Source organism: Gymnoscopelus braueri, assembly GCF_963280865.1.
Source record: "Gymnoscopelus braueri genome assembly, chromosome: 10".
NCBI lineage: Eukaryota > Metazoa > Chordata > Actinopteri > Myctophiformes > Myctophidae > Gymnoscopelus > Gymnoscopelus braueri.
In genome coordinates, this window is record NC_137611.1 from 39,324,009 (window position 1) to 39,347,195 (window position 23,187).

The 23,187-nt window shown below is 41.6% G+C and overlaps 1 protein-coding gene across 1 annotated transcript in view; it reads right to left on the minus strand.

Moving 5' to 3' along the window:
- Positions 1-7,834: 7,834 nt before the first annotated feature.
- The window catches only part of LOC308092785 (ephrin type-B receptor 1-like), a 251,743-nt gene continuing 236,390 nt past the window's right edge, over positions 7,835-23,187 (minus strand). Inside the window, exons 13-16 of the mRNA XM_080438885.1 lie at positions 20,911-21,104; positions 19,152-19,307; positions 13,553-15,274; positions 7,835-8,392 (exon numbers count right to left, since the gene is read on the minus strand). Coding sequence (XP_080295011.1) covers positions 15,166-15,274; positions 19,152-19,307; positions 20,911-21,104 — 459 coding nt within the window. The 3' untranslated portion in view covers positions 7,835-8,392; positions 13,553-15,165. The remainder of the gene's footprint in view (positions 8,393-13,552; positions 15,275-19,151; positions 19,308-20,910; positions 21,105-23,187) is intronic.

A 23,187-nucleotide genomic window follows, 5' to 3' on the forward strand; every position in this document is an offset into this window, starting at 1 on the left:
ATACAGTGGATTTGTTTTTAGATCGATCTGGGATTGTATAATTGTGTACTGGGGCCTGTTCCTCAAAAGGTGAATTAGAGCTAAAGCCTGGCTTTAACCCCTATCCTGGCTTAATTTAGCCAGAATTAGGGCTGAATCGGTTCCTAGAAAGCTGAATTATCTTGAAGATTAGTTTAGCCAGTTCACCCTGGCTAAGTTTAGCCATGACCCGATTCCATGAAAGAGAATTTAAGCAAGCCTACCTTAGTTACCATGGCAATTTAGCTGTGAAGTTAGCCTGGTCAGGAGCAGAAAAGCCAAGCTTACTTAATACAGTGCCTTGTTCTTCAAGTTTTCCACAGTTAATTCAAAACATGTGTTTGTATATGGACTCATTTTAATGACCCTGCATTCAAATAAAATGAAATAAATACAATAAGATATAATCAAATTAATTATATTACTGAAATAGTGTGTGACCATGAATCATAATCATAATTGTTTCACAATGACTCATGTGATATGTAATTGTCACTCTGTTATAGTTGACACTATAGTTCATATTGCTGTTAGATGTTTTATAATATATTACAATTTTTGTTTTAATATTATAAAAATACACATACATACATACATACATATATATATATATATATATATATATATATATATATATATATATATATATATATATATATATATATATATATATATATATATATACATATATTTAAATATATATATAAATTATTAGTTACGGGTTTAAAGGAGCCTCTTTGTAAGTCAATAATGGAGAAATTATTTTTTATTTCTTGTCCATCTTTGGAGTTACATCATGATGGCAAGGTAACTACACAACCCAAAAAGACCAAAGTGGTCTTGCAAATGTGGGGTTATTGCGTGTCTCGTCCCGTCCCCCGTCCCCCGCTCATCCCGTCGCGGTCAACCCCACCGTCCCCCCCGTTCCGTCCCGTTGCGGCCCCCGTCGCAGTACACCGCCACCGGACCGCACGGGACGGGACGGGACGGGACGGGACGGGGGGGACGGGGGGGGGACGGGGGGTTGACCGCGACGGGGGCCGTGACGGGATGAGCGGGGGGGACGGGACGGGACGAGACACGCAATAAATAACTCCACATTTGCAAGACCACTTTGGTAGAGGTTTGGGTTGTGTAGTTACCTTGCCATCATGATGTAACTCCAGATTGACTAGAAATTGATAATTTAAAATATGCTCCTCATTGACTTACAAAGAGGCTCCTTTAAACCCATAACTAATAATTTTTATATATATATATATATATATATATATATATATATATATATATATATATATATATATATATATATATATATATATATATATATATATATATATATATATACACATATATATATATATATACATATATATATATATATACATATATATATATATATATATATGTATGTATGTGTCAGACATTTTTTATAATATTTAAAAAAAAAGGTAATATATTATCAAACATCTAACAACAATATGAACTATAGTGTTAACTATAACAGAGTGACAATTACATATCACATGAGTCATTGTGAAACAATTATGATTATGATTCATGGTCACACACTATTTCAGTAATATAATTAATTTGATTATATCTTATTGTATTTATTTCATTTTATTTAAATGCAGGGTCATTAAAATGAGTCCATATACAAACACATGTTTTGAATTAACTGTGGAAAAACTTGAAGAACAAGGCACTGGATTAAGTAAGCTTGGCTGTTAGCCTGCTCCTGACCAGGCTAACTTCACAGCTAAATTGCCATGGTAACTAAGGTAGGCTTGCTTAAATTCTCTTTCGTGGAATCGGGTCATGGCTAAACTTAGCCAGGGTGAACTGGCTAAACTAATCTTCAAGATAATTCAGCTTTCCAGGATCCGATTCAGCCCTAATACTGGCTAAATTAAGCCAGGATAGGGGTTAAAGCCAGGCTTTAGCTCTAATTCACCTTTTGAGGAACAGGCCCCTGGGCTGTCTGCAGTTTGGGCTTAAAGCTAACAACAGTCCATGTTAGACAAATGTAATGATTCATAAATATACTCACTGATCACTATATCATGCTCCTTAGAGTGTTTAGCTTAGTTTAAGGGTCTGATTTGTTGAACATAGCTGATCAACAAGCTTGTAGATAAGCTATTTTCAAATAGCTGATGTATGATGGCTATAGCTATATTTAAAATATATATATAAAGTCTGGGGACCCCTGGGGGTCCCCGGACCCCAGTCTGAGAATCACTGTGCTATTTTATAGTCTAGTGTGATTACAGGTCAATCAGTAAACACCGAAGGAGAGCTGTGTTGATAAAGCCAGGTTATTCATATATTTTCATACATTTCCATGCAAGTATGGACAATGGTGTCAACATGGCAAAAAAGCACTGGTAGTCAGTACTCCTGGTTTCTGCTGGGAACAGGGTTCGATTCCCTGCAGCGCTGTGCTTACTGTTTCACCTTTGTCCTGTTGTGTATGTTTACATTAAATGTTAGCACTCAATTCATTGATTCATAATACCTGAATGCACTTTTATTATAATATATCAAGCAGATAGCCCTGTGATGACCTGTGATTACATCTTTAGCACATACTCCTATGTCATGGTGTATTAGTCGGCAGAGTGGATTAATATTTCAAGGATTAGTAGCCTGCCAAAGTTTGTACTTGTTTCCCTTTAAATGTCCATTGCCGCATTGACAATGCATTGGGCGCTTAAAGTTAAATATCTCCAAAACTACAATGATTTCAAAGAAAAAAATCTCAAGCATGCATGTCCACAGTAAGGTGGAAATGTTGAACTGTGAATGGAGTTTCTAGGTGAAAGTGTTTTTTTGAGGTCCCAAAATCGTCCATCGACCTCCATTATAAATCTCTGAACTTTTAAAGGAATACAATTCTAAAACTATTAAACATTTCAAAGATTCCTTTTCAGGCAAACATGTCCATAGTAAGATGAACATCTTAAAGTATGAATGGGGTTACTAGGTGTAAGTATGTAGGATACTAAGATCCCCTGACCTCAAAGTGCCTATGGGATCTTAGTATAATCTGAGCTTCAATTGGAAGTGACTATTTGAAAAATGAAGCAATGTTTTATTTGGGTTCTGAAAGGAAAATCAGTCAAATAAATGTTTCAGAAGTAAATTGGAATTGAATCTCAGATTATACTATCCCCTGACCTTAGTAGCCTGCCAAAGTTTGTACTTGTTTCCCTTTAAATGTCCATTGCCGCATTGACAATGCATTGGGCGCTTAAAGTTAAATATTTCCAAAACTACGAATGTTTTTTTTTTTTATCTCAAGCATGCATTGAGATTTTCTAGGTTAAAGTTTTTTTTAGTTTTTTTTAGGTGCCAAAATGCTCCATCGACCTCCATTATACATTTCTGAACTTTTAAAGGTGTATATTTCTAAAACTATGAAACATTTCAGGCAAACATGTCCACAGTAAGAACAACATTTTAAAGTATGCATCAGCTCATGGAACAGTGGCGTTCCCAGGAATTACATTTAGGGCCAAGACTCAAGACCCAAAAGAGTCTTGAGTCAAGACCGAGGATCCCGGGGAGACATCAAATTTCTCTTTTGGGTCTTGAGTCTTGGGACTTAAGACCCAAAAGAGAAATTTGATGTCTCCCCGGGATCCTCGGTCTTGACTCAAGACCCAAAAGAGAAATTTGATGTCTCCCCGGAATCATACGAGGAAGTCAAATGTATAATAAGCAAGAAAGGAAACATGGCCGCAATAAATAGATCCAGGGAGAAAGCGTAGCAAAGTATTGCCGACAAATTAAATGCACAAGTCGTCCAAAAATATATACAATTTATATATATAGTCCATAAATATATAATTCTGTTAGGCTTAAACATGAAGAGTTTAAGTGAATATCGCCTACTAATCTACAATGCTGTTATATGTATAATGTATGTGTATGTATATGTATATATATATATATATATAAAGTTAGGGCGTCGGGATGGCCAGAAACACCACTGCATGCACACATGTGCGTGCGCACGCACGCACGCACGCACGCGCGCGCGCGCACGCACGCACGCACACACACACACACACACACACACACACACACACACACACACACACACACACACACACACACACACACACACACACACACACACACACACACACACACACACACACACACACACACACACACACACACACACACACACGTGTTTATACCCCTGCCTGAGGTTACATCTTGGCATACTTCTACATTGCACTTTTAGGGGGATTGCCGACAAATTAAATGCACTAGTCGTCCAAAAATATATACAATTTATATATATAGTCCATAAATATATAATTCTGTTAGGCTTAAACATGAGGAGTTTAAGTGAATATCGCCTACTAATCTACAATGCTGTTATATGTATATATGTATATATATATATATATATATATATATATATATATATATATATATATATATATATATATATATATATATATAAAGTTAGGGCGTCGGGATGGCCAGAAACACCACTGCATGCACACATGTGCGTGTGCACACACACACACACACACACACACACACACACACACACACACACACACACACACACACACACACACACACACACACACACACACACACACACTTGTGTTTATACCCCTGCCTTTGAGGTTACATCTTGGCATACTTCTACATTGCACTTTTAGGGGGATGGGTAGTTGACACACACACACACACACACACACACACACACACACACACACACACACACACACACACAGAGAGAGAACAGGGCTTAGTGTGTGACCCATGTTTTCCTTCTCCTATTTCTCGGTGAACTCTCTGAACCATTGTCTTTGTCCTGTGGTTTAAGTCCACCATGTTCCCCTCCGCTGCCCGCCTCTCAATATTCCTTCCAAGTTTCACTGCTCTCTGATGATCTGCCCTGCTGGAGGGATTGCTTTTTCTCCGGTTCTCTCCTCTCTCTCTGCCTCTTTCACTGCAGGAGTCCCCCCCGCTGAGCGGCCAATCCCCCTCCTCGCAGGTGATTGCTCGGAGAATATTGATTAAGGCAAAGATTTGCTGCTGAGAAGTCACTTTTCAAACTTCCTGTGACTTTAACCCATTCGAGCCGGGAACGCGTCTACAAATGTCTTCTAAATCCTGACGGGCTTCTGAAAAACACATGTCGCTATAATATCAATGGTTCTCAAACTTTTTCCATGTCAAGGAACACCCAAAATTATATGTATTTGGCCGCCGACCGATCTCAAAACTTTTTTTTTTCCAGCAAAGATTTGAGTTACAAATGTTCGCTTTAAAAATATATATATATTCAAAGATTTGCACAAATTTGCTAAATTTTTCAAAAAAATTGCAGATCTACAAGCTCGTAGCGCGGCACTCGGTGTCGCGCTACGAGCTTGTATATCTGCTATTTTTGAATAGCCCAAAGTATAAAATAATGGTAATGACACATTCTCGGATTGCATGGGTTAACGCGGGGGTACAGAGCAGAGAGAGCATCGAATCCCTCATCAGCGAGAGACGCCCTGGTATGGATTGAGCTCAGTGCTGCAACAGAACCCAGAGACTCCCTTATAGTTCTAGGTCTCCTCTGTCTGTTTGCATGCATCTCTCTCTCTCTCTCGGTCTCTCTCTCTCTCTCTTACAAGCGGACACACAAACCTATGTGCAGGTATTCCAGGTGCACGGGACGCGTTCACACGCGCATACACATATGGCAGGTATCCAGGCGCGTCTAATGCACTGCAATTCCTCGCGGCGGGTACATGCGTCCCTGTCTCTCCCTATCTCCTAATTGCGGGGCTATTAAAGTAACAAACAGTATCAATTAAAAGGTTTTTGGAAACCGATACCATACAGAACATTACCCACATGAATGGCCATTACCTCCTGTTTTAATTGACTATTAGTGGAGGGGTCTACAAGAGCAATTAAGCCACCCATGTGACCTTGCCAGACGTCTCCCTGGCAATGAGGCCTCTTGCCGTGAGAAATGTGCAGCATTATGCGACGGGATGCGTGATTAACCCTTTAAGACCGGGAAAGCATCATTTGTGTTATTTTAAGATTTCTTTGGCTATTGAAAAATAGCAGATATACAAGCTCACAGCGCGGCACCGAGTTATGAGCTTGCAGATCTGCTATTTTTGAAAAATCGTGAACATTTGTGCAAATCTTGGAATATATATATTTTTTAAAGCGAACATTTTGTCAAATATTTAGTTCCAGGCACCCCCAGAAGCAAAGCTTTGAGTTACACGTGTCCGCTTAAAAAAATTATAATCAAATATTTGCACAAACTTTCATGATTTTTCAAAAATAGCAGATCTACAAGCTCATAGTGCCGCGCTTTATGAGCTATTTTTGAATAGCCAAAGAAATCTAAAATGACAGAGATGCGTTCCCGGTCTTAATAGGTTAAGGAAGGTAATCAGATAGAGATCCACTGGCACTGGATCTGGCATCAGCTTTCCCACCCTCAGTCCTGACCTCCACCAGCAGGGGGGCCAGATGCAAAGCCCCCCCCCCCCCCCACCGCTTCCTCTCCCAGGATCCTTCAGATGTTCATCAAGATGCAAAGCTGGGAAAAACGAGTGGGCGAAGGCATTGGAAGATTGATGCAGTGGCATCATAAAGGCAGTGAGTGGTTCTCAATGTGGGGTCCTGGGACCCCCAGGGGGTCCTTGAGGGCGTGCCAGGGGATCTCCAGCTGAATGATAGTTCGGAAACCAAATGGATCTTTACAAACATAGACGTTATTATGGGGGATTGTGGTCTAATCAATGCATACCTTGAAATAAACGCGTTTGAGAACCACTGAGGTATGAGGTATCAACTTAGCCTGTGAAAACGTGTGTCCATCAGTCTGTTTATATCTGTATGAGCGAGGGACAAATAAAACCCTCTTGATTCTCTCGATTCTTGAAAGGTCAAGATCTGACGATGGAGCCACTTTCTGAAAAAACTATAATTGCTTCGTTTTATTGGCTTCTTATCTATTTCGGCCCAGCACAGTGGCATCTTTTGTTATTATCAGCAAAAGTAGTGCTTTTATCAATCAATTATGGTCAATAAACAGTTGTGAGAGCAACGCTGAAAGTTGGATTCGTCCCCATTTCTTCAGCCTCACCTCATTAGCTGTACCATTACTACTCTCTAATGTATAAAGAGCTCTGAAAGGCTTTACCAGAGATTAAAGACACTACTGTATAATGTTTTGTGTGTGTGTGTGTGTGTGTGTGTGTGTGTGTGTGTGTGTGTGTGTGTGTGTGTGTGTGTGTGTGTGTGTGTGTATATGCATGCATGGCCATTATAGTCAGAGAGGAGTCAGAGGGAGATGAACATTTCCGCAACTCAAAATATTGTCATTTCTGTCTTGGAAAGACTCCTATCTTAGGGACGTTGGGATGTGCATTTGGAGTGACAGCCTGTTTATTAGTGACAGGTGGCTTCGCAAGCCTGAGATATATACTTTGTCGCACGACTGTGTCGCTTGCAGATCTACAAGCTCACAACGCGTCCCATTGCAAACCATTGTGAGCTTATTGATCTGCTATTTTTGGCGAGCAACACCGCCGTACGATAGAGCATATAAAAAGCTTAAGACTGCGGCTGTGAGGCTGACGGCCATGACAAACACTGTTATTTCCCTCAGCCATTACCAAGCCAAGCATTAGGCTCACTGTTGACAGCATATATCGCGTTACTCAATAATAGTGCTGCACTTTTGGCTCTCTTTAACTCACAGTAAATAAAAACCAGATTATCAGTAAGTCACGCGGTTGACGGGTCAACAGACTTGTTTTTCCAAGGTGTTTATTGAGTGCATTTAGTACAACAGTTCTCAGAAAGTTACAGCTTACAAACTCTTTGACACATACTCATCACACTTTACAAGTGGTAGCTATACAGACAGAACAGGAAAAAAAATAAAAATAGATTCACGCTCACAAACGATACACTTGTGCACACACAAACACACATACACACGCCTACATACACACACACAGGCACACACACAAACATACAGACACACACATACACACAAACAGTGACACATACACGCTCCCATTCAGTTCTTCCAACCATTGTGTACCACAGAGTGAGGTCAATCAACATCATGCCAGACACGGACCCATTTTGTTCTTGTTTTCCTTACACTAGACTGTCCACAACAATGCTTGCTGTGTGTTGTGTGTGTGTGTGTGTGTGTGTGTGTGTGTGTGTGTGTGTGTGTGTGTGTGTGTGTGTGTGTGTGTGTGTGTGTGTGTGTGTGTGTGTGTGTGTGTGTGTGTGTGTGCTGGAACAGTGAAACACAGTACTGCGCGGGTACGTGCGTCCATCGCTCTGCAGTCCAGGCAGTCTGAAACAGAAGAAACAAAGAGGACATGTTAGGTCGTGTGAGTTCAGTCCCCTCAATAATTCATTTGAACTGAAGGTGTCTGACAGGAAATCAGCGTGTTGAATTCTCACAGTAACGGCACCGTGGAACATTTAACCAGTGGTGGACAAAGTACAGTACTTGAGTCAAAGTACAGTGTAGATATTCCTGGTCAAATATGACTCAACTACTAGTGAAAGTTGCGTTCAAATGTGTACTTGAGTTAAAGTACTGGAGTCCTTGGTTTTTAAAAAAATCTTAAAGGACCACTTCACCCATTTTCATTCAATTGGTCCTCCCTGATGCTCATTACAATATGGCAACATTTCTGTCTACTCACTCTGTCTCAGAGAAGGGCTGTGAACAGTTCAGGAACCCGCCTACCGGTGACATCATTGGTAGGCAAGGTTGGTAATTCCAAGATTTTCATTTTTATTTCGTTATTTTTAAAATAATGTGAGAACAATGGTTTCAATTATAGCATGCAGTAAGATAAAGCAGTTTATATTAGCTTGTAATCCCCATTGATGATGTCACTGGTAGGCAGGTTTCTGAACTAATCACAGCCCTCCTCTGAGACACAGACCAAGTAGAAAAAAATTATACTATATTATAATGAGCATTAAATGATATGTTGTCCTTTAAGTATTCAAAAGTACATGCTTTTAAGACACTTAATAACAAAGTGCAATTTCCTTTTCAAATCAATGAATTGCTGTACTGCAATGTTTTAATATTTTCCAGAAAAAAATAAGCAATAATAGTGAAAATAGCAGATCTCACAAGGAGTTACATCGTGCTGCGTTGTAAGCTTATAGGTCTGCTATTTTCATTATATTTGAAAGAGGGCTTAACTGCTTAATTCATAAAGCAGAAATGAAATGTAATTAAAAAAATAAAGCAAAAATGTACTAGCACTCAAGTAAATGTACTTAGGTTATAATTACTATCCACCACTGCATTTAAGAAGCCCCATTCCTATCAGTGCACGGAGGAATGGCATTCAGAGAGAGAGACGGCAACCCGTCCCACTCGATTTGTCATATCTGAGTGTCAGATATTTATGAAGACAAACACAGAGGGAATGGAGAAAAAAATAAATTGAATTACAGTGTTGCATAATGGAACCGTCCCATTGTCTCATTTGCCAGCTCTTAGGTTGAATAGCAAATACTTGCGATGAGGCTGAATAGACGACTAATGGATTGAAATTGGATCAGTGGTTTCAGTGAATGGATTCATAGCAGTCATGTGATTATGTTTGGGAATGCTTAGCAAATCAATGGGTTGGAGGATTGAAAACAAAGAAGCAATCAAATGTGTGCATAATGAAAATCCAAGTGAATGATTGCCGCACCTTCTATTTTTCTCGAAAAACAAACAAACAAAATATTATATTATATAGAAAAAGCCAAGAGATATTAAATGATAAGAAAAGGCTGCTGTTGCATAAAGCATCATTTTCAGACACTTCCGTCCCTTAACCCATTAAGACCGGGAAAGCATCTGTGTCATTTTAGTTTTATTTGGCTATACAAAAATAGCAAAATATACAAGCTCATAGTAGTAATAGTAAGCTTGTAGATCTGCTATTTAAAAAAAAACGTGAACATTTTTGCACATCTTTGAATATATAGATTATTTTTTTTAAAGCCAACATTTGTAACTCAAATCTTTGCTTCTGTGGGTCCCTGGAACAAAACATTTTGAGATAAATCCTAACAGTTTGTTGCTATATCAGTGGTGCTCCAACGTTTCCATGTCAAGGACCCCAAAATGATATGTATTTGACCCCCATCTCAAAGTATGTTGTTCCAGGGACCTCCAGATCGGAGTTAAAAATGTTCGCTTAAAAAAAAAAAAAATATATATATATATATATATATATATATATATATATATTCAAAGATTTGCAAAAAATGTCCATGATTAAAAAAAAAATTGCAGATCTACAAGCTCATCGTGCGGCACTCGGTGCCGCACTATGAGCCTGTATATCTGCTATTTTTGAATAGCCAAAGAAGTCTTAAACTGACAGCGATGCGTTCCCGCGGTCTTAATGGGTTAAAGCAAGGACTGTATATGATCTCCCACAGTCTCCTCATCTACCACTTCCTTTCTCCTCCTAACCTTGCTTGTTCCATCTAAACTAGCTGGTCACGCGGGGTCCCGCTGCCAGGCCGCCGCCCACTCTGTCTTCATTACGTAGCAGGCTGGAGAACAGACGTTGTAATGGAGCTCTCCCCTCCTCAGCGCATGTGTGTTTGCACGTGCGCGAGTGTGTGTTTACGTGTGTGCGTAAACATGTGGTGTGCGTGCGTGTGTGTGGTTGTGTGCGTGGTTGTTTGTTTGTGTGTGTGTTTACTTGTATTAGTGTGCTTGTGAGGGAAAAGTATAAAAAATTATTTGAAAAATAGACATTGTGAGGACCATTTTCCTGTTCCTCAAAAGAGAAATGGCTGTTGTTTGACATTTAGAGGTTAGTTTTAGGGGTTATAGGGATAGAGTTTTGCCTGATTTAATACTCAGTTGCATGCCGGTATAGCTGATCTACAACGCTGTGACACATTGTGAGGTTGTAGATCTGCTAGTGTATGTTTGGCTCTAGGGTTAGGGTTAAAAATGTTTAAAAACGTTTCTTTGTTTTTTCTCCTGTGTTTTTTGTCATTATTGTTGCTTTTGTTATATGGTGTTTTTGTCTTATGTTTACGTTTTTGTTGTTGTTGTTGTACGCATTGTCTGAGTGGTTGTATGTTATAAAAACATCTTGAATAAAAACAATTATAAAAAACAAAAATGGCAAAAATCGTCAAGAATGGCATTATTTAAGTCACCTTTAAAAAATGTTGATGTCCTCGCAAGTATAGTAATACAACCGTAAGTGTGTGTGTGTGTGTGTGTGCGTGTGCGTGTGTGTGTGTTTGCGTTGCGGTAGCCGCCCATCAGTCTCACTCCCTGTGGCTGATCAGATGCCTATCAGTTGGGGGGGTTGGGGGGGGGGGGGGCCCAGCAGGTGTCTGCTCTCCTGCCTGGGTGCGCTGGAGCGTGGAGCCAACCATTTCTCAGACTGGACCCCAGCGCGGACGCCCCAATCCCCCCCCGCCCCCCCCGGCCCAGGACAGCTCGGTTACACCCAGGATAAACGACCTGGAGCTGTGCCAGCCAGCCGGAGCAGCCAGGGAGAGAGAGGACAGGACAGGAAAGAGAGGAGGTGGAGGAGGAGGAGGAGGAGGAAGGGCCGGGGGTGCGGCGGAGGTGTAAGTATACTTAATAATCTGCTAATGGGCCTGCCGTCAATTTCTAATTTTGGAAGCAAGGTGGTTAGCGCTGATCCCAGTCGTGTTTCTATTGCCTCTCCTCGAATAATTCCCCCCCCCAACCTTTGGAGTCACAAACACCAGAGGGAGTTCGATATTCATGATAATTGTTTGTGAGACATTATCACGGCCGTATGCCCCAGTGAGTTTGTTAATGTTGTACCGGGCTTGTTCTCTCCTAACCTCAGCTCTAATGGCCGACCGTGTTAGTGGAGTTTTCACCGACACAACTGAGACGAGACAAGGAGCAAGGGGGCAACAACCGGAATTGAGCGAAGACGCAACAACTGCTACTCATCACCAAAGGGTTCCAGCCAGACGCCATCACACACTCACAGACCAATAACATTTCAATCATAACTGCCCACAGATGAAAACATGAGAAATCAACCCTGTGCACCATCCAGAACTATCTTTCGTGGACAGAATACATTTCAATCCTTACTTCCCGGGTAATTTCATAGGCCGGACACGCACGGCATCCCCGGTGAATGATGAAGTCATCTTTGCAAACAAGTTGAACCAAACTTACATTTCCACTTGTCACTTTTCCCGGCAGACAAACAACCGCATTGCTCGTCGTATGTATGAAAACGACTCTGAGATGTCCTCAGCCTGCCCGCCCAGATGGCAGCGGAGCATAGTTAGAGTGAGTAGTTGTAATTTGTGGCTTAGCTTTTTTTTTCTCGCAGTCGTCGGGGAGGCTGTGGTAGAACTGCAGGGAACGGGGAGCCTGTGTGGGCTGTTTAACCCGTTAAGACCGGGAACGCATCTGTGAGTCGTTTTTAGATTTCTTTGGCTATTCAAAAAATAGCAGATCTACAAGCTCATAGCGCGGCACTCGGTGCCGCGCTATGAACTTGTAGATCTGCTATTAAAAAAAAAAAATAGTCTAAATGTGTGCAAATCTTTGAATATATATTTTCTAAAGCGAACATTTTTAACTCTGTTACAACTTCTGGGAGTCCCTGGAACTAAATATTGTGAGATGGGGGTCCATGGCCAAATATATATATATTTTTTTAACTGTTAGGATTTAGGAGACATTTGTAGAATCCCCAGAACCAAAGATATGAGTTACAAACGTTTGCTTTAAAAATATATACTGTATATTAAAAGATTGGCACACATTTTCATGATTTTTTTCATAAAATAGCAGATCTACAAGCTCATAGCGCGGCACTCGGTGCCGCGCTATGAGCTTGTACATCTGCTATTTTTGAATAGCCAAAGAAATCTATAAAATGGCACACAGATGCATTCCCGGTCTTAATGCGTTATGACTGCGTGTTCATCAGGATGGCATCGGGCGGCTGTTGGCAAAACCCAGCCCAGATGTTCATTACACTGCCCACAGCAATGCATGGCAGTCTATTGTGCGGTAATTGCTCCTGTCTGTGTAACTGTGAACAAAAACCGGAGGATGGATGTGCGGATTTTCATGAAACTTTGTGGGAAGGATCGGGATGCCGCTCCAAAGACTGTGATTAACATTTTGGGTCGAAGGGGGTGTGTCTGGTGGTGGTGGCTCGCCGCTCCTTGTGAGTGGCAAGGACCAGAGTTTGAATCCGACTCCCGGTCTTGTCTCACATGTCTCTCATCTCTCTGCCCTTGGTTTCCTGTCTCTCTACACTCTATCTAAGAAATAAAGCTTAAAAATAATAACATTTGGGTCAAAAAGGAAAGAAAACGGATAAAATCGAGAATGGCTGGGCAGACTTTCATGAAATTTTGCAGCCGTGATCAGCAGCTAATGACATGAATGGTTGATTTCCTATTAATTCATGTCATACAGGCAGTGTGTCATAGTCAGGCAGACACTCACCATGAATATGGGCCGTCCAAAGTCTGGTCTTTCTGCTCTCCTCCGGATATGGTACCACCATGTACTCCGTAACACAAGCAATAAGAGATTAGAAATAAAAAATAACAAAAAAACATATCTGTACAAGTAAGTGCTCACCAGCAAAGAGACAGCATGGGTTCACACCCACATTTAACACGATCTCCCAAATCATTATTATTAGTTTTTTTTCTCTTCTACAACAATTTTTCATATAGATCTACATTAAGAGTTCTTTTGTACAGCTTCCAGGTCAACGTTCGATCAGGATTGTCCTCGTGGCCCCTCTGGAGTATGGGAGGGGGTGAAGGTGGGGGGGTCGGAGACCAAACAACACAATGTCCATTGTATAGTCATCCGGAGGGGAAACGGGCCACCGCAGGACTCTTAACACATAGTATGTGTCTATCACAATCCAGTCTCAAAAATAGCAGATCTACAAGCTCATATAGCGCGGCACCGAGTGCCGCGCTATATGAGCTCGTAGATCTGCTATTTTTGACGAACTTTTGACGAACACGTCTTTGCCAAAAATGCAAGCCGACAGTCCTGTACATACATATTCATACATGTTCACCTTCAATATGAAGATTTATTCTGAAAAGATATATTTATATTTAGGAAGAGATATACACATTTATATATTCTCTGTATCTGGGTGGGTGTGGCCGGTTTCACAAAGTCCTTTGGCAGAGCCTTCCACCCAGAGCTCCACAGGTAGTGTTAAAGTTTAAAACGGGAAATATAGGTTTCCTGCTATAGTGTTAAAAAAAAAGAGAGAATTGGACATAAAAAATGTGAATGGAGTTAATTGGGGGGAAAAAAAAGGTCTACGTTACGACACAATAAAAAAATAAAAAAATCATAAAAACAATTAAATCATATTTGAAACAAGCAAAACATTTGAAAGTTGGATATGGTACTCCGCTGTACATTCCTGCATTTGTTCTCTCTCCGTTTGTTCTTAAAGATAATAGTTTGTTTCTCTACAGTACAATCAGAATTTCTGGCTTGTTCGCGGTTACGGTCAAGGCATCTCTGACCCCGACTCCTTGCGAACGACCCAGGTCAAAAAATCACAGGCGGTCAGCTGATAGCTGCTGGCCACGTTGAAATAGTCTCTCACACTTCTGTTTCACAATTCCAACACCTTCCAAGTCCAGATAACATAACAGACAGCATCAGTCATTTGAACATAAAAGTTTGTTTTTTTGTGACACGATTTCATTTGTGAATGTCTGACTGTTGGAGTAGATCAGATGCGAGATGGAAAAACAAATGGCAGGGGTAGTGGCTGGAACGCCACGCCAGTTGACGTCTCTCTTCCGGGTGTGTGATAAGATGCAAAGTGTCAATTATGGACCCTGAACTTTCTGGTGAGGGTGAATTGGCTTTCGCAAAAAACGTGATGTGGCCGCTAATCGTGTGGTAGCGTGGACCCTGTACTCCAGGCATATGATGGCGTCGGATTTTTAGATTAAGACGATGGTTTCGACCCTGGCGCGTTCCGACGGGTCGGGGGTCATTCGGAGGCTGCCGTTGTTGTTGGTGGTCCTGCGAATGCTGCCCGCTCCGTGGTACAGCGCCTCCTGCAGTCATGCCACCGTGGGAGGCGTCTGGCTCATCTGCACGCGCATGGTCTGGATGTTGCTGAGGATCTTCTTCTGGTGGCCCGCCAGGGTCACTCCTATCCTCAGCAGGTCCCTGAGAGAGAGGGGGGGGGGAAGAGAGAGAGAGAGAGAGAGAGAGAGAGAGAGAGGAAAAACAGACAGAACACAAGTTTTAAAGCAGTAATTCTCAACCCTTTTACTTTCAAGGAACCCCAGTTTGATATACACTAAAAGTGATATACAAGCTCAAACGAGTTTTGAGCTTGTAGATCGGTTATTTTTGCCACTTTGACACTGTAGTATGACGTAGGATTCATTTATGAGAAAAAGAAATACAAAATAAAATATGGAGGTAAGAGGTTTCTGTCCGACAGCAACGTTATGCAACAAATTCTTATCTATTAGACCCCTACTATGCAGAGTCAAATCCTCTGTGTTCATTTAACTCTGAGAGTGTACAGTTGGTTCCATCTACTTGCTGCGGTTACGGTCCATTTGGTTCCTAACTTCGTAACCATTGAGCTGGGAACCCCCTCAAGGACCTCTGGGTCCATTTTTTTGGAACCACTGCTCTGAAGTAACACTGACAAACAAAAGGAAAAAACCCACACATAATATCTCTAAGTGTTTGTTTACCGGTGCATTTACATAGATAGTAGCAGCAGCGCTACAGCTAAAGGATAGAACTAGAGGATGGATAGCTCGCGGCCGTGAATGTCAACACAAACACAAACTCGCACACAGATTCAATTAACCCATTGATACCGGGAACGCACCTGTGTCATTTTAAGATTTCTTTGGCTATTCAAAAATAGCAGATAGATGCCACGCTATGAGCTTGTAGATCTGCTTTTTTTTTTTTATCGTGAAAATGTGCGAAAATATTTGAATACATATATTCTTAAAATGATTTTTTTTGACTCAAATCTTTGCTTCTGGGGGTCCTTATTACAAAATATTTTGAGATGGGGGTCCGTGGCCAAATACATATGATTTTGGGAGTCCTGGACATGAAAAAGTTTGCGAACCACTGACATAGAAACATGTATTTAAAAAATATATAATATATTCAAAAGATTTACACAAACTTTCACGATTTTTTCAAAAATAGCAGATGTACAAGCTCGTAGATCTGCTATTATGTATCTGCTGAGCTTGTAGATCTGCTATTTTTTAATAGCCAAATAAATTTAAAAAATGACACAGATGCGTTCCCGGGTCTTAATGGGTTAACTCACTTTTCCGCAGTGAGAGGAGACTTCCAGGTTTATTAGCCATGGCGATACATTACAGATGCATATTACTTTGCACCTCTGGGAGCCTGCAATAAATGTCACCGAGCTCCAAGCGTACAGATGAAAGCAGTATTTTTTGTTTATTTATGCAAAGAACGCACATCATTTTTAATTACATTAAATGAATGACAACATTTGTTGTTCCCTCAGAGTCAATTTGGCCCGGAGGAATGAATTGGAGGTTATGACTTTGAGATAAGATTTTTTTTAAGTGAATTAATGCCTGGTACAAGAGACACTGTATCTCATATACCAAAACATTAACAATACTCACAAGTTCAACCTGATCTTGACCAATAATCTGCTTTAATTTCCATGACGGTAAGAATTTAGATGAGGCAGGGAGTGCTTTTTATCATTATTACTATTATTATTTTATTTTTTAACACATACAGTGCCAAGATCGCATCGATGCGTTCTTTCAAATCTATCGCTTGAGTGCCAGGATTCCAAAGAACGCATTGATGTGTTGTTTTAAATTTTCATTGTTTAATCAGTGATCGCACGGCTGTGTTTATTTCTCATCAACACTTTCGTTTTCCACTTACGTCACACTCACCCGGAGTCGGATGTAAAAAAAAAAAATCATTTCCGGGTCACGTTGTTTTTCTCCGGTGATTTTCGGCCAGAATAAGGAAAAACACGTTTTTTCAACGGACAGCTCAACTTCTATTTGCTTTGGTCCGGGTGACTAACAGTCATCGTCGTAGTGTATCACATCGTTTTCAGGCCGATCAGCGGGCCGGGAATTGTCGAAAACGTCACATCCTTTGAATGACCGGATATGACGTGGGCCTGTTTGGGAGGGGGCGAGCGAGGTGATCAATGTTTGGATGTGCTGCTCTCTACTGGTGGAACAATCGTAGGTGCTTGAGAACACAATCAGAGAATGTATTTGAATGAAAAATTACCAAAAAAAATTAAAAACACGCAAATTGCTGGCACAGGGGTGAGTACATTATGAATAAACTCTGGCAGTCAATGTGTTAAGTTGTGGAAATCTAAGTTTTGGAGTTCAAACCTTTTATTCCGTCACGGACCAAATCAAAAACCTTAATATCAACCCTCGTTGTCTAAGCCTACAGGCATTGTAATTAATTGGCTTTGCAGTTTGTTTAACCCATTAAGACCGGGAACGCATCTGTGTGTCATTTTTAGATTTCTTTGGCTATTCAAAAATAGCAGATCTACAAGCTCATAGCGCGGCACAGAGTGCCGCGCTATGAGCTTGTAGATCTGCTATTTTTGAAAAATCGTGAAAGATCGTGAAAATCTTGGAATATATATTTTTTAAAGCGAACATTTGTAAAATATTTAGTTCCAGGGACTCCCAGAAGCAAAGATTTGAGTTACAAATGTCTGCAAAAAAAAAAAATAATAATAATATTTGCACAAAATTAATGTTCATGATTTTTCTAAAATATATATCTGCTAATTTTGAATAGCCAAAGACATCTTAAAATTACACAGATGCGTCCCGGCCTTAATGGGTTAACAACTCTACAAAAATGTCTTCCTTTCATCCCAGCCATCAGCCATGCAAGAGCCGGCGTCAAATGTCTTTTCTGAGGCACCTCTCTCTTTTTTGGACTGACATCATAGTGGACAGGAACAGGAAAGAAACAGGGGGTCAGAGTAAAGTCCTGCTGAGCTGGATTGCACCTCCGGAGGTTGAGTCATGCAGAATTGAACCCTACTAGTGTCAATCTTTTTTAAGGGCCGGTGTCATATCTGCTGTTGAGGTGTGGAGGGCTGGAGGCAGACGTGGAAAGTAACTAAGAACATTTACTCGAGTACTGCACTTCCAATTTACAATACTTATACTCCACTACATCTCAGAGGCAAATATTGCACTTTTACTTAACTACAATTATTTGAAAACTTTAGTTTACAAAGTTGCATAGTAGATTTTGATTATTATTACAAAACATACATTAACCTCTTCAGCCCCATATATACTTTGGCTATTTTAACACATAGGGTGCCAAACACGGTTCAAACCGTGTTTTCACAGCGTAGCGCTTTGGTGCCGAATACGTTTCAAACCGTGTTTTCAGTGTTTTTATTTCCATACGGGGGGGTGGGGGGGGGGGGGGGCTGGAGCAGCACTGGAATCACCCATGAACACACTAAGAAGTAAGGGACAGATGGATCACCGTGCCAAAAAATCTGGCTCCCATCCGCTTCCATTCTATCTCCTTGCTAAAAACCTCTGTATCTCCTTAACTTTTTACAGTGGGCAAAACGAGTCATTCTCGATGCGCGATCGCTCCGCAATGGTGACTCGCATGAGACATGTTGTTGTTCCAGGCTTTAGCCATGCAGGACCATCCATTGCTGTGCACGCATGCATTGTTTACGTGCGTGTGCTCGCCGTGGAGCCCACAGCTTTCTGGCACCGAACGTAATCTGTTATTATAAAATTCTGGCACCCGATGTGTTAAAAATACATTTCACAATTTGAAAAGCACATTCTGCACAATGAGTACTTTTGGTACTCTAAGTATATTTTGATGTCAATACCTTTGTACTTTTAATCAAGTAAATTCTGAATGCCGGACTTTTACTCTCTGCATTGCGGTATCGATACTTTTACTTAAGTAAAAAACACTTCCTCCATCAGCGTGTGGAGGAGGGAAGGTGACATTTCGCACATGCTGCTGTGACTGAACTCACTCTGAGGTCATCTGAGCCACCAGCTGCAGGGAGGTGAAGCCGGAGTTGAGGAAGTTATCTCTGTACTGGCTCATCTTGATGGCAGCCAGCCAGTCCTCCACCGAGCTAAAGGTGTTGAAGTCGGGGATGGAGCGATCCAACAGTGGCTGAGAAGGTCTGGAGGAGGAGGAGAGAAGAGGAGAGAGGACAGGATGAGACAGACAGACAGACAGAGAGAGAGATGGGGAAGGGAGGTGGGAGGAGATATGCAGCAGAGCTTTGATGCAATATTAAGCAGGGGAGAGAGTTAGGGAGAACGAAGGTATGGGTATGGTGTGTGCGTGTGCGCGTGCGTGCGTGCGTGCGTGCGTGCGTGCGTGCGTGCGTGCGTGCGTGCGTGCGTGCGTGCGTGCGTGCGTCGTGTGCGTGCGTGCGTCACATGCGTGTGTGCGAGAGAGAGAGAAACCAGGAGGAAATAGTGTTGAGCGTGAAGTTCAGGTTTGATGCATGCAAAAGTCAAAAATCCATGTTTATTTTATGTGTGGATGAAAAGGCAGGTGTGCATGTGGACGTGTGTAGGCAGACTGTAGTACAAGTGGTAGCAGTGAACCAGGCTCTAGTGTGCGCATACCTTCAGCTTTTATCTTTTTACTCCAGAAAATAGTAGATCTACAAGCTGTTTTCACTATTCATCGTACAATGAGGTATATAGGGCTGTGGTTATCAAAGTGGGGTCCAGGGGGATCCCCCAGGGGTCCTTGAGGGGGGTCCCCAGCTAAGTTATTGACAGTTATAGGAACCAAATGGACCCTTAAAAATCTGTAACACTGAGAGTTATGGGGGTTTGTGGCCTCATGCATTTTTTTTAATTAAACAAGTTTGAGAACCACTGATAGGGCTTCAGCATTGTCTGTTGCCCCTCACTTTGTTATTACTCTACAAAAGCATTATTAATCCTGTTCTGTTGTATTGTTCCCCATGTTTTTTCAATATACAGTATTGACCATTTCTAACAAAAACACACTTTTCAGTATTACTGAATTGTTGGCCTTCCCACACCCACACTTTCTGATATGAACGGTAAAGCCGCCACACGTTTAGCACTCACAGTAGTAAATTACACTGATCATCCCCTCAACCGTCACAGTACAATCATGCCATCTGGACGAAGATACAGAACTTTGAAATGGCAAACAGTTCGTTTTAGTAGGAGTTTAGTCCATTCAGCCATTGCTGAACTAAACAAACTGCCTCACTGATATGCTGGTTTGTGTATCCTGGGGACTTCATGTATTGTCTTGGTGTTATGTTCAGTGGTGGAAAAAGTACTCAAATTTTGTACTTAAGTCAAAGTATCAATACTGTAATGTACTGTAGAAGTACTCTGTTACAAGTGAAAGTCCGGAATTCAAAATTGACTTGAGTAAAAGTACCAAGTACTGGTATCAAAATGTGCATAATGTACCAAACGTAGAAAGTACTCCTTATGCGGAATGCCCAATTTCACAAGTTTTCAAATGTCTAAAAATCTTTTGAAAATAGCCGATCTACAAGCTCACAATGTGTCGCATTGTGAGCTTGTAGATCGTCTATTTTCAAATTGCCGAAATGTATATAGGGCTGAAGTGGTTTATGTATGTTTTGTAACAATAATCAAAATCTACAAAGTAACTAGTAACTAAACCTTCACGTCACGATATCTTGGGTTCTGAACGTTTTCTTAAAAAAAAATAAAAAAAGATAACTCGTTCTTGGCAGCCAGAGAGTTTTAATAACTTACACAGCGGGGATGTTGGCCACAGCCTTGAGGCTGGTGGGGTTGCGGATCATCTTGTCCAGGGTGCTGACGATGTCAGAGAAGCGGGGCCGAGCGTTGCGGTCCTTCTGCCAGCAGTCCAGCATCAGCTGGTGCAGGGTGCTGGGACAGTCCATGGGCGGGGGCAGGCGGTAGTCCTGTTCAATGGCATTGATCACCTATAGGGAGAAGGGGAGGACACATTTGTGTTATACATACTGTAGCAGGGGTTCACTAACTTTTCCAGGTCACGGTCAGATCGGTGGTAAATCGTTGATGTCGGGCAGAAACCTCTCATCTCCATGGTTTAACTTTTTGTGTTTTTTCGTACTATCTGATCATACTACAGCGTCACACAAAAGCATCAAAAGTAGCAGATCTACAAGCTCGAAACGCGGCGCGAAGCGACGCGTTTCGAACTTGTAGATCTGCTACTTTTGATGCTTTTGAATTAGAATCCTGAAAAGTTACAGTTTCGGACATATGAGGTTATACCTCATTTTTGTGGTATAATATAATATATACCACAGCCAGTTAAGTGCCCAGACCATGGGCTTCTTGTGAGCGGCGCCCCCACTTAGAAAACCTGTGTTCTATATTGCATCGCATCTATAATTTAACACCATAGTGTTGGTCTTAAACACTGTGTTTTAGTAGTGGGAAAAAAAATAATTAGTTTGCAGTGTTTATGTCTGCAAAGCACGGACGCCAGATGGCACAGCCTTTACCGCATTTGTATTGTCACCTCTATGCTGACAGATAGAAACATGTACTCTGCTGAATTGTCACCTATCTACAGTAAATGATATCTACAGTAAATGCCATATTGTTCTAATGTGGCGACCTTCACCTTTTGGGCCCCAAAGGTTGGCTAGCACAAATATTACGCAAATGCTGTTAAAAACCTGGGAGTTCATCCATTAAGACCGGGAACGCATCTGTGTCATCTGTGTCATCGTTGCTGTCCGTTTGAAACCTTGTATGTCCAAAACCATACCTTTATTACAACACATTTTAAAATAGTGAAAATAGCAGATCTGCGAGCTCACAACACGTCACATCGTGGCGTGTTGTAAGCTTGTAGATCTGCTATTTTCACTACTTTTGTAAGACACTTTTGTATGATGAAGCAGGGCATTCATTTACACAAAAAAAAAGCTATACACATTAAGGCCATGGACCCCCATTTTAGACAATTTGTTATCTCTATAGGGCCCCAATCTACACTGTAAATTAACTCGTACAAATGGAACCAAATGGACTCGTAAGGGTCCATTTGGTTCCATGTGTACACCCTTAAGAGTTACAGACCCGCAAGGGGCCGTTTGGAGCAGTAGAGAACCAGCGCAATAGGACAATACAATTAAAGGCACTTAGAATGCACAGAGAAGTGCAGTGAATCAGGCATAATGGGGCAAGTTTATGTGCATTGCAGAAATGGCATGCGGGGCAGGTTTCTTCTCAGCCGTTTCAGCGGAGTCACGGAAGGACGGTATATACTGCTGCGTCTGGGGTGCGGCTGTTAGCATCATACGACATTGACTAATTATATACATGATAAATGGTTACAGCAGGCATACAGTGGCTGCTCTCAGGCCCCCTATGCTCGACGGAACCAATTTGGTGATACTAACACACTAACGTTAGCAAATCCTCTCCCGTTCTGCGGCGCTAACTCAATCTGACGAGGCCTCTGTCTTAGTCGGGGGAGCTCAGTATTAACAGTCCTTCTGCCCCGCGGTCGGTGTTGCTGAGAAGTTTCGGTGACTGCAATCTGTCTCCTTGACTTATACTTCTCTCTCTCTCTCCACTCCTCTCCCACCCACAGCCGTGCACACAAACACGCACGCCACACACACACACACACACACACACACACACACACACACACACACACCTGGAAACAAGCACATATAGGAAGGAACACATGTATACTCGCACGCACGCACGCACACACTATCTCTCCAGTCACTCTATCTAGAGAGCACTCCGGCTGATGTGTCCTTCCTCTTGACTCGAGCCGATCAGCCGTCACTCGAGCAGCATGGAAGACTATACAGAGAGAAGTGTGTGTCACTCTGGACAGAAACGTCCAGGGAACAGGCAGATATAATTAACACTGTGAGAGACCACCACTTGACACTTGTTTCTCGGAGGCGGTATACAGGATACCTGCGGCCCTTATTAGAGTGATTGAGTTTCACAAGTTTTCTACCGCGGTCGGTGGCTCAGGAGGTAAGAGTGGCCGCTTGGGAAATGGAC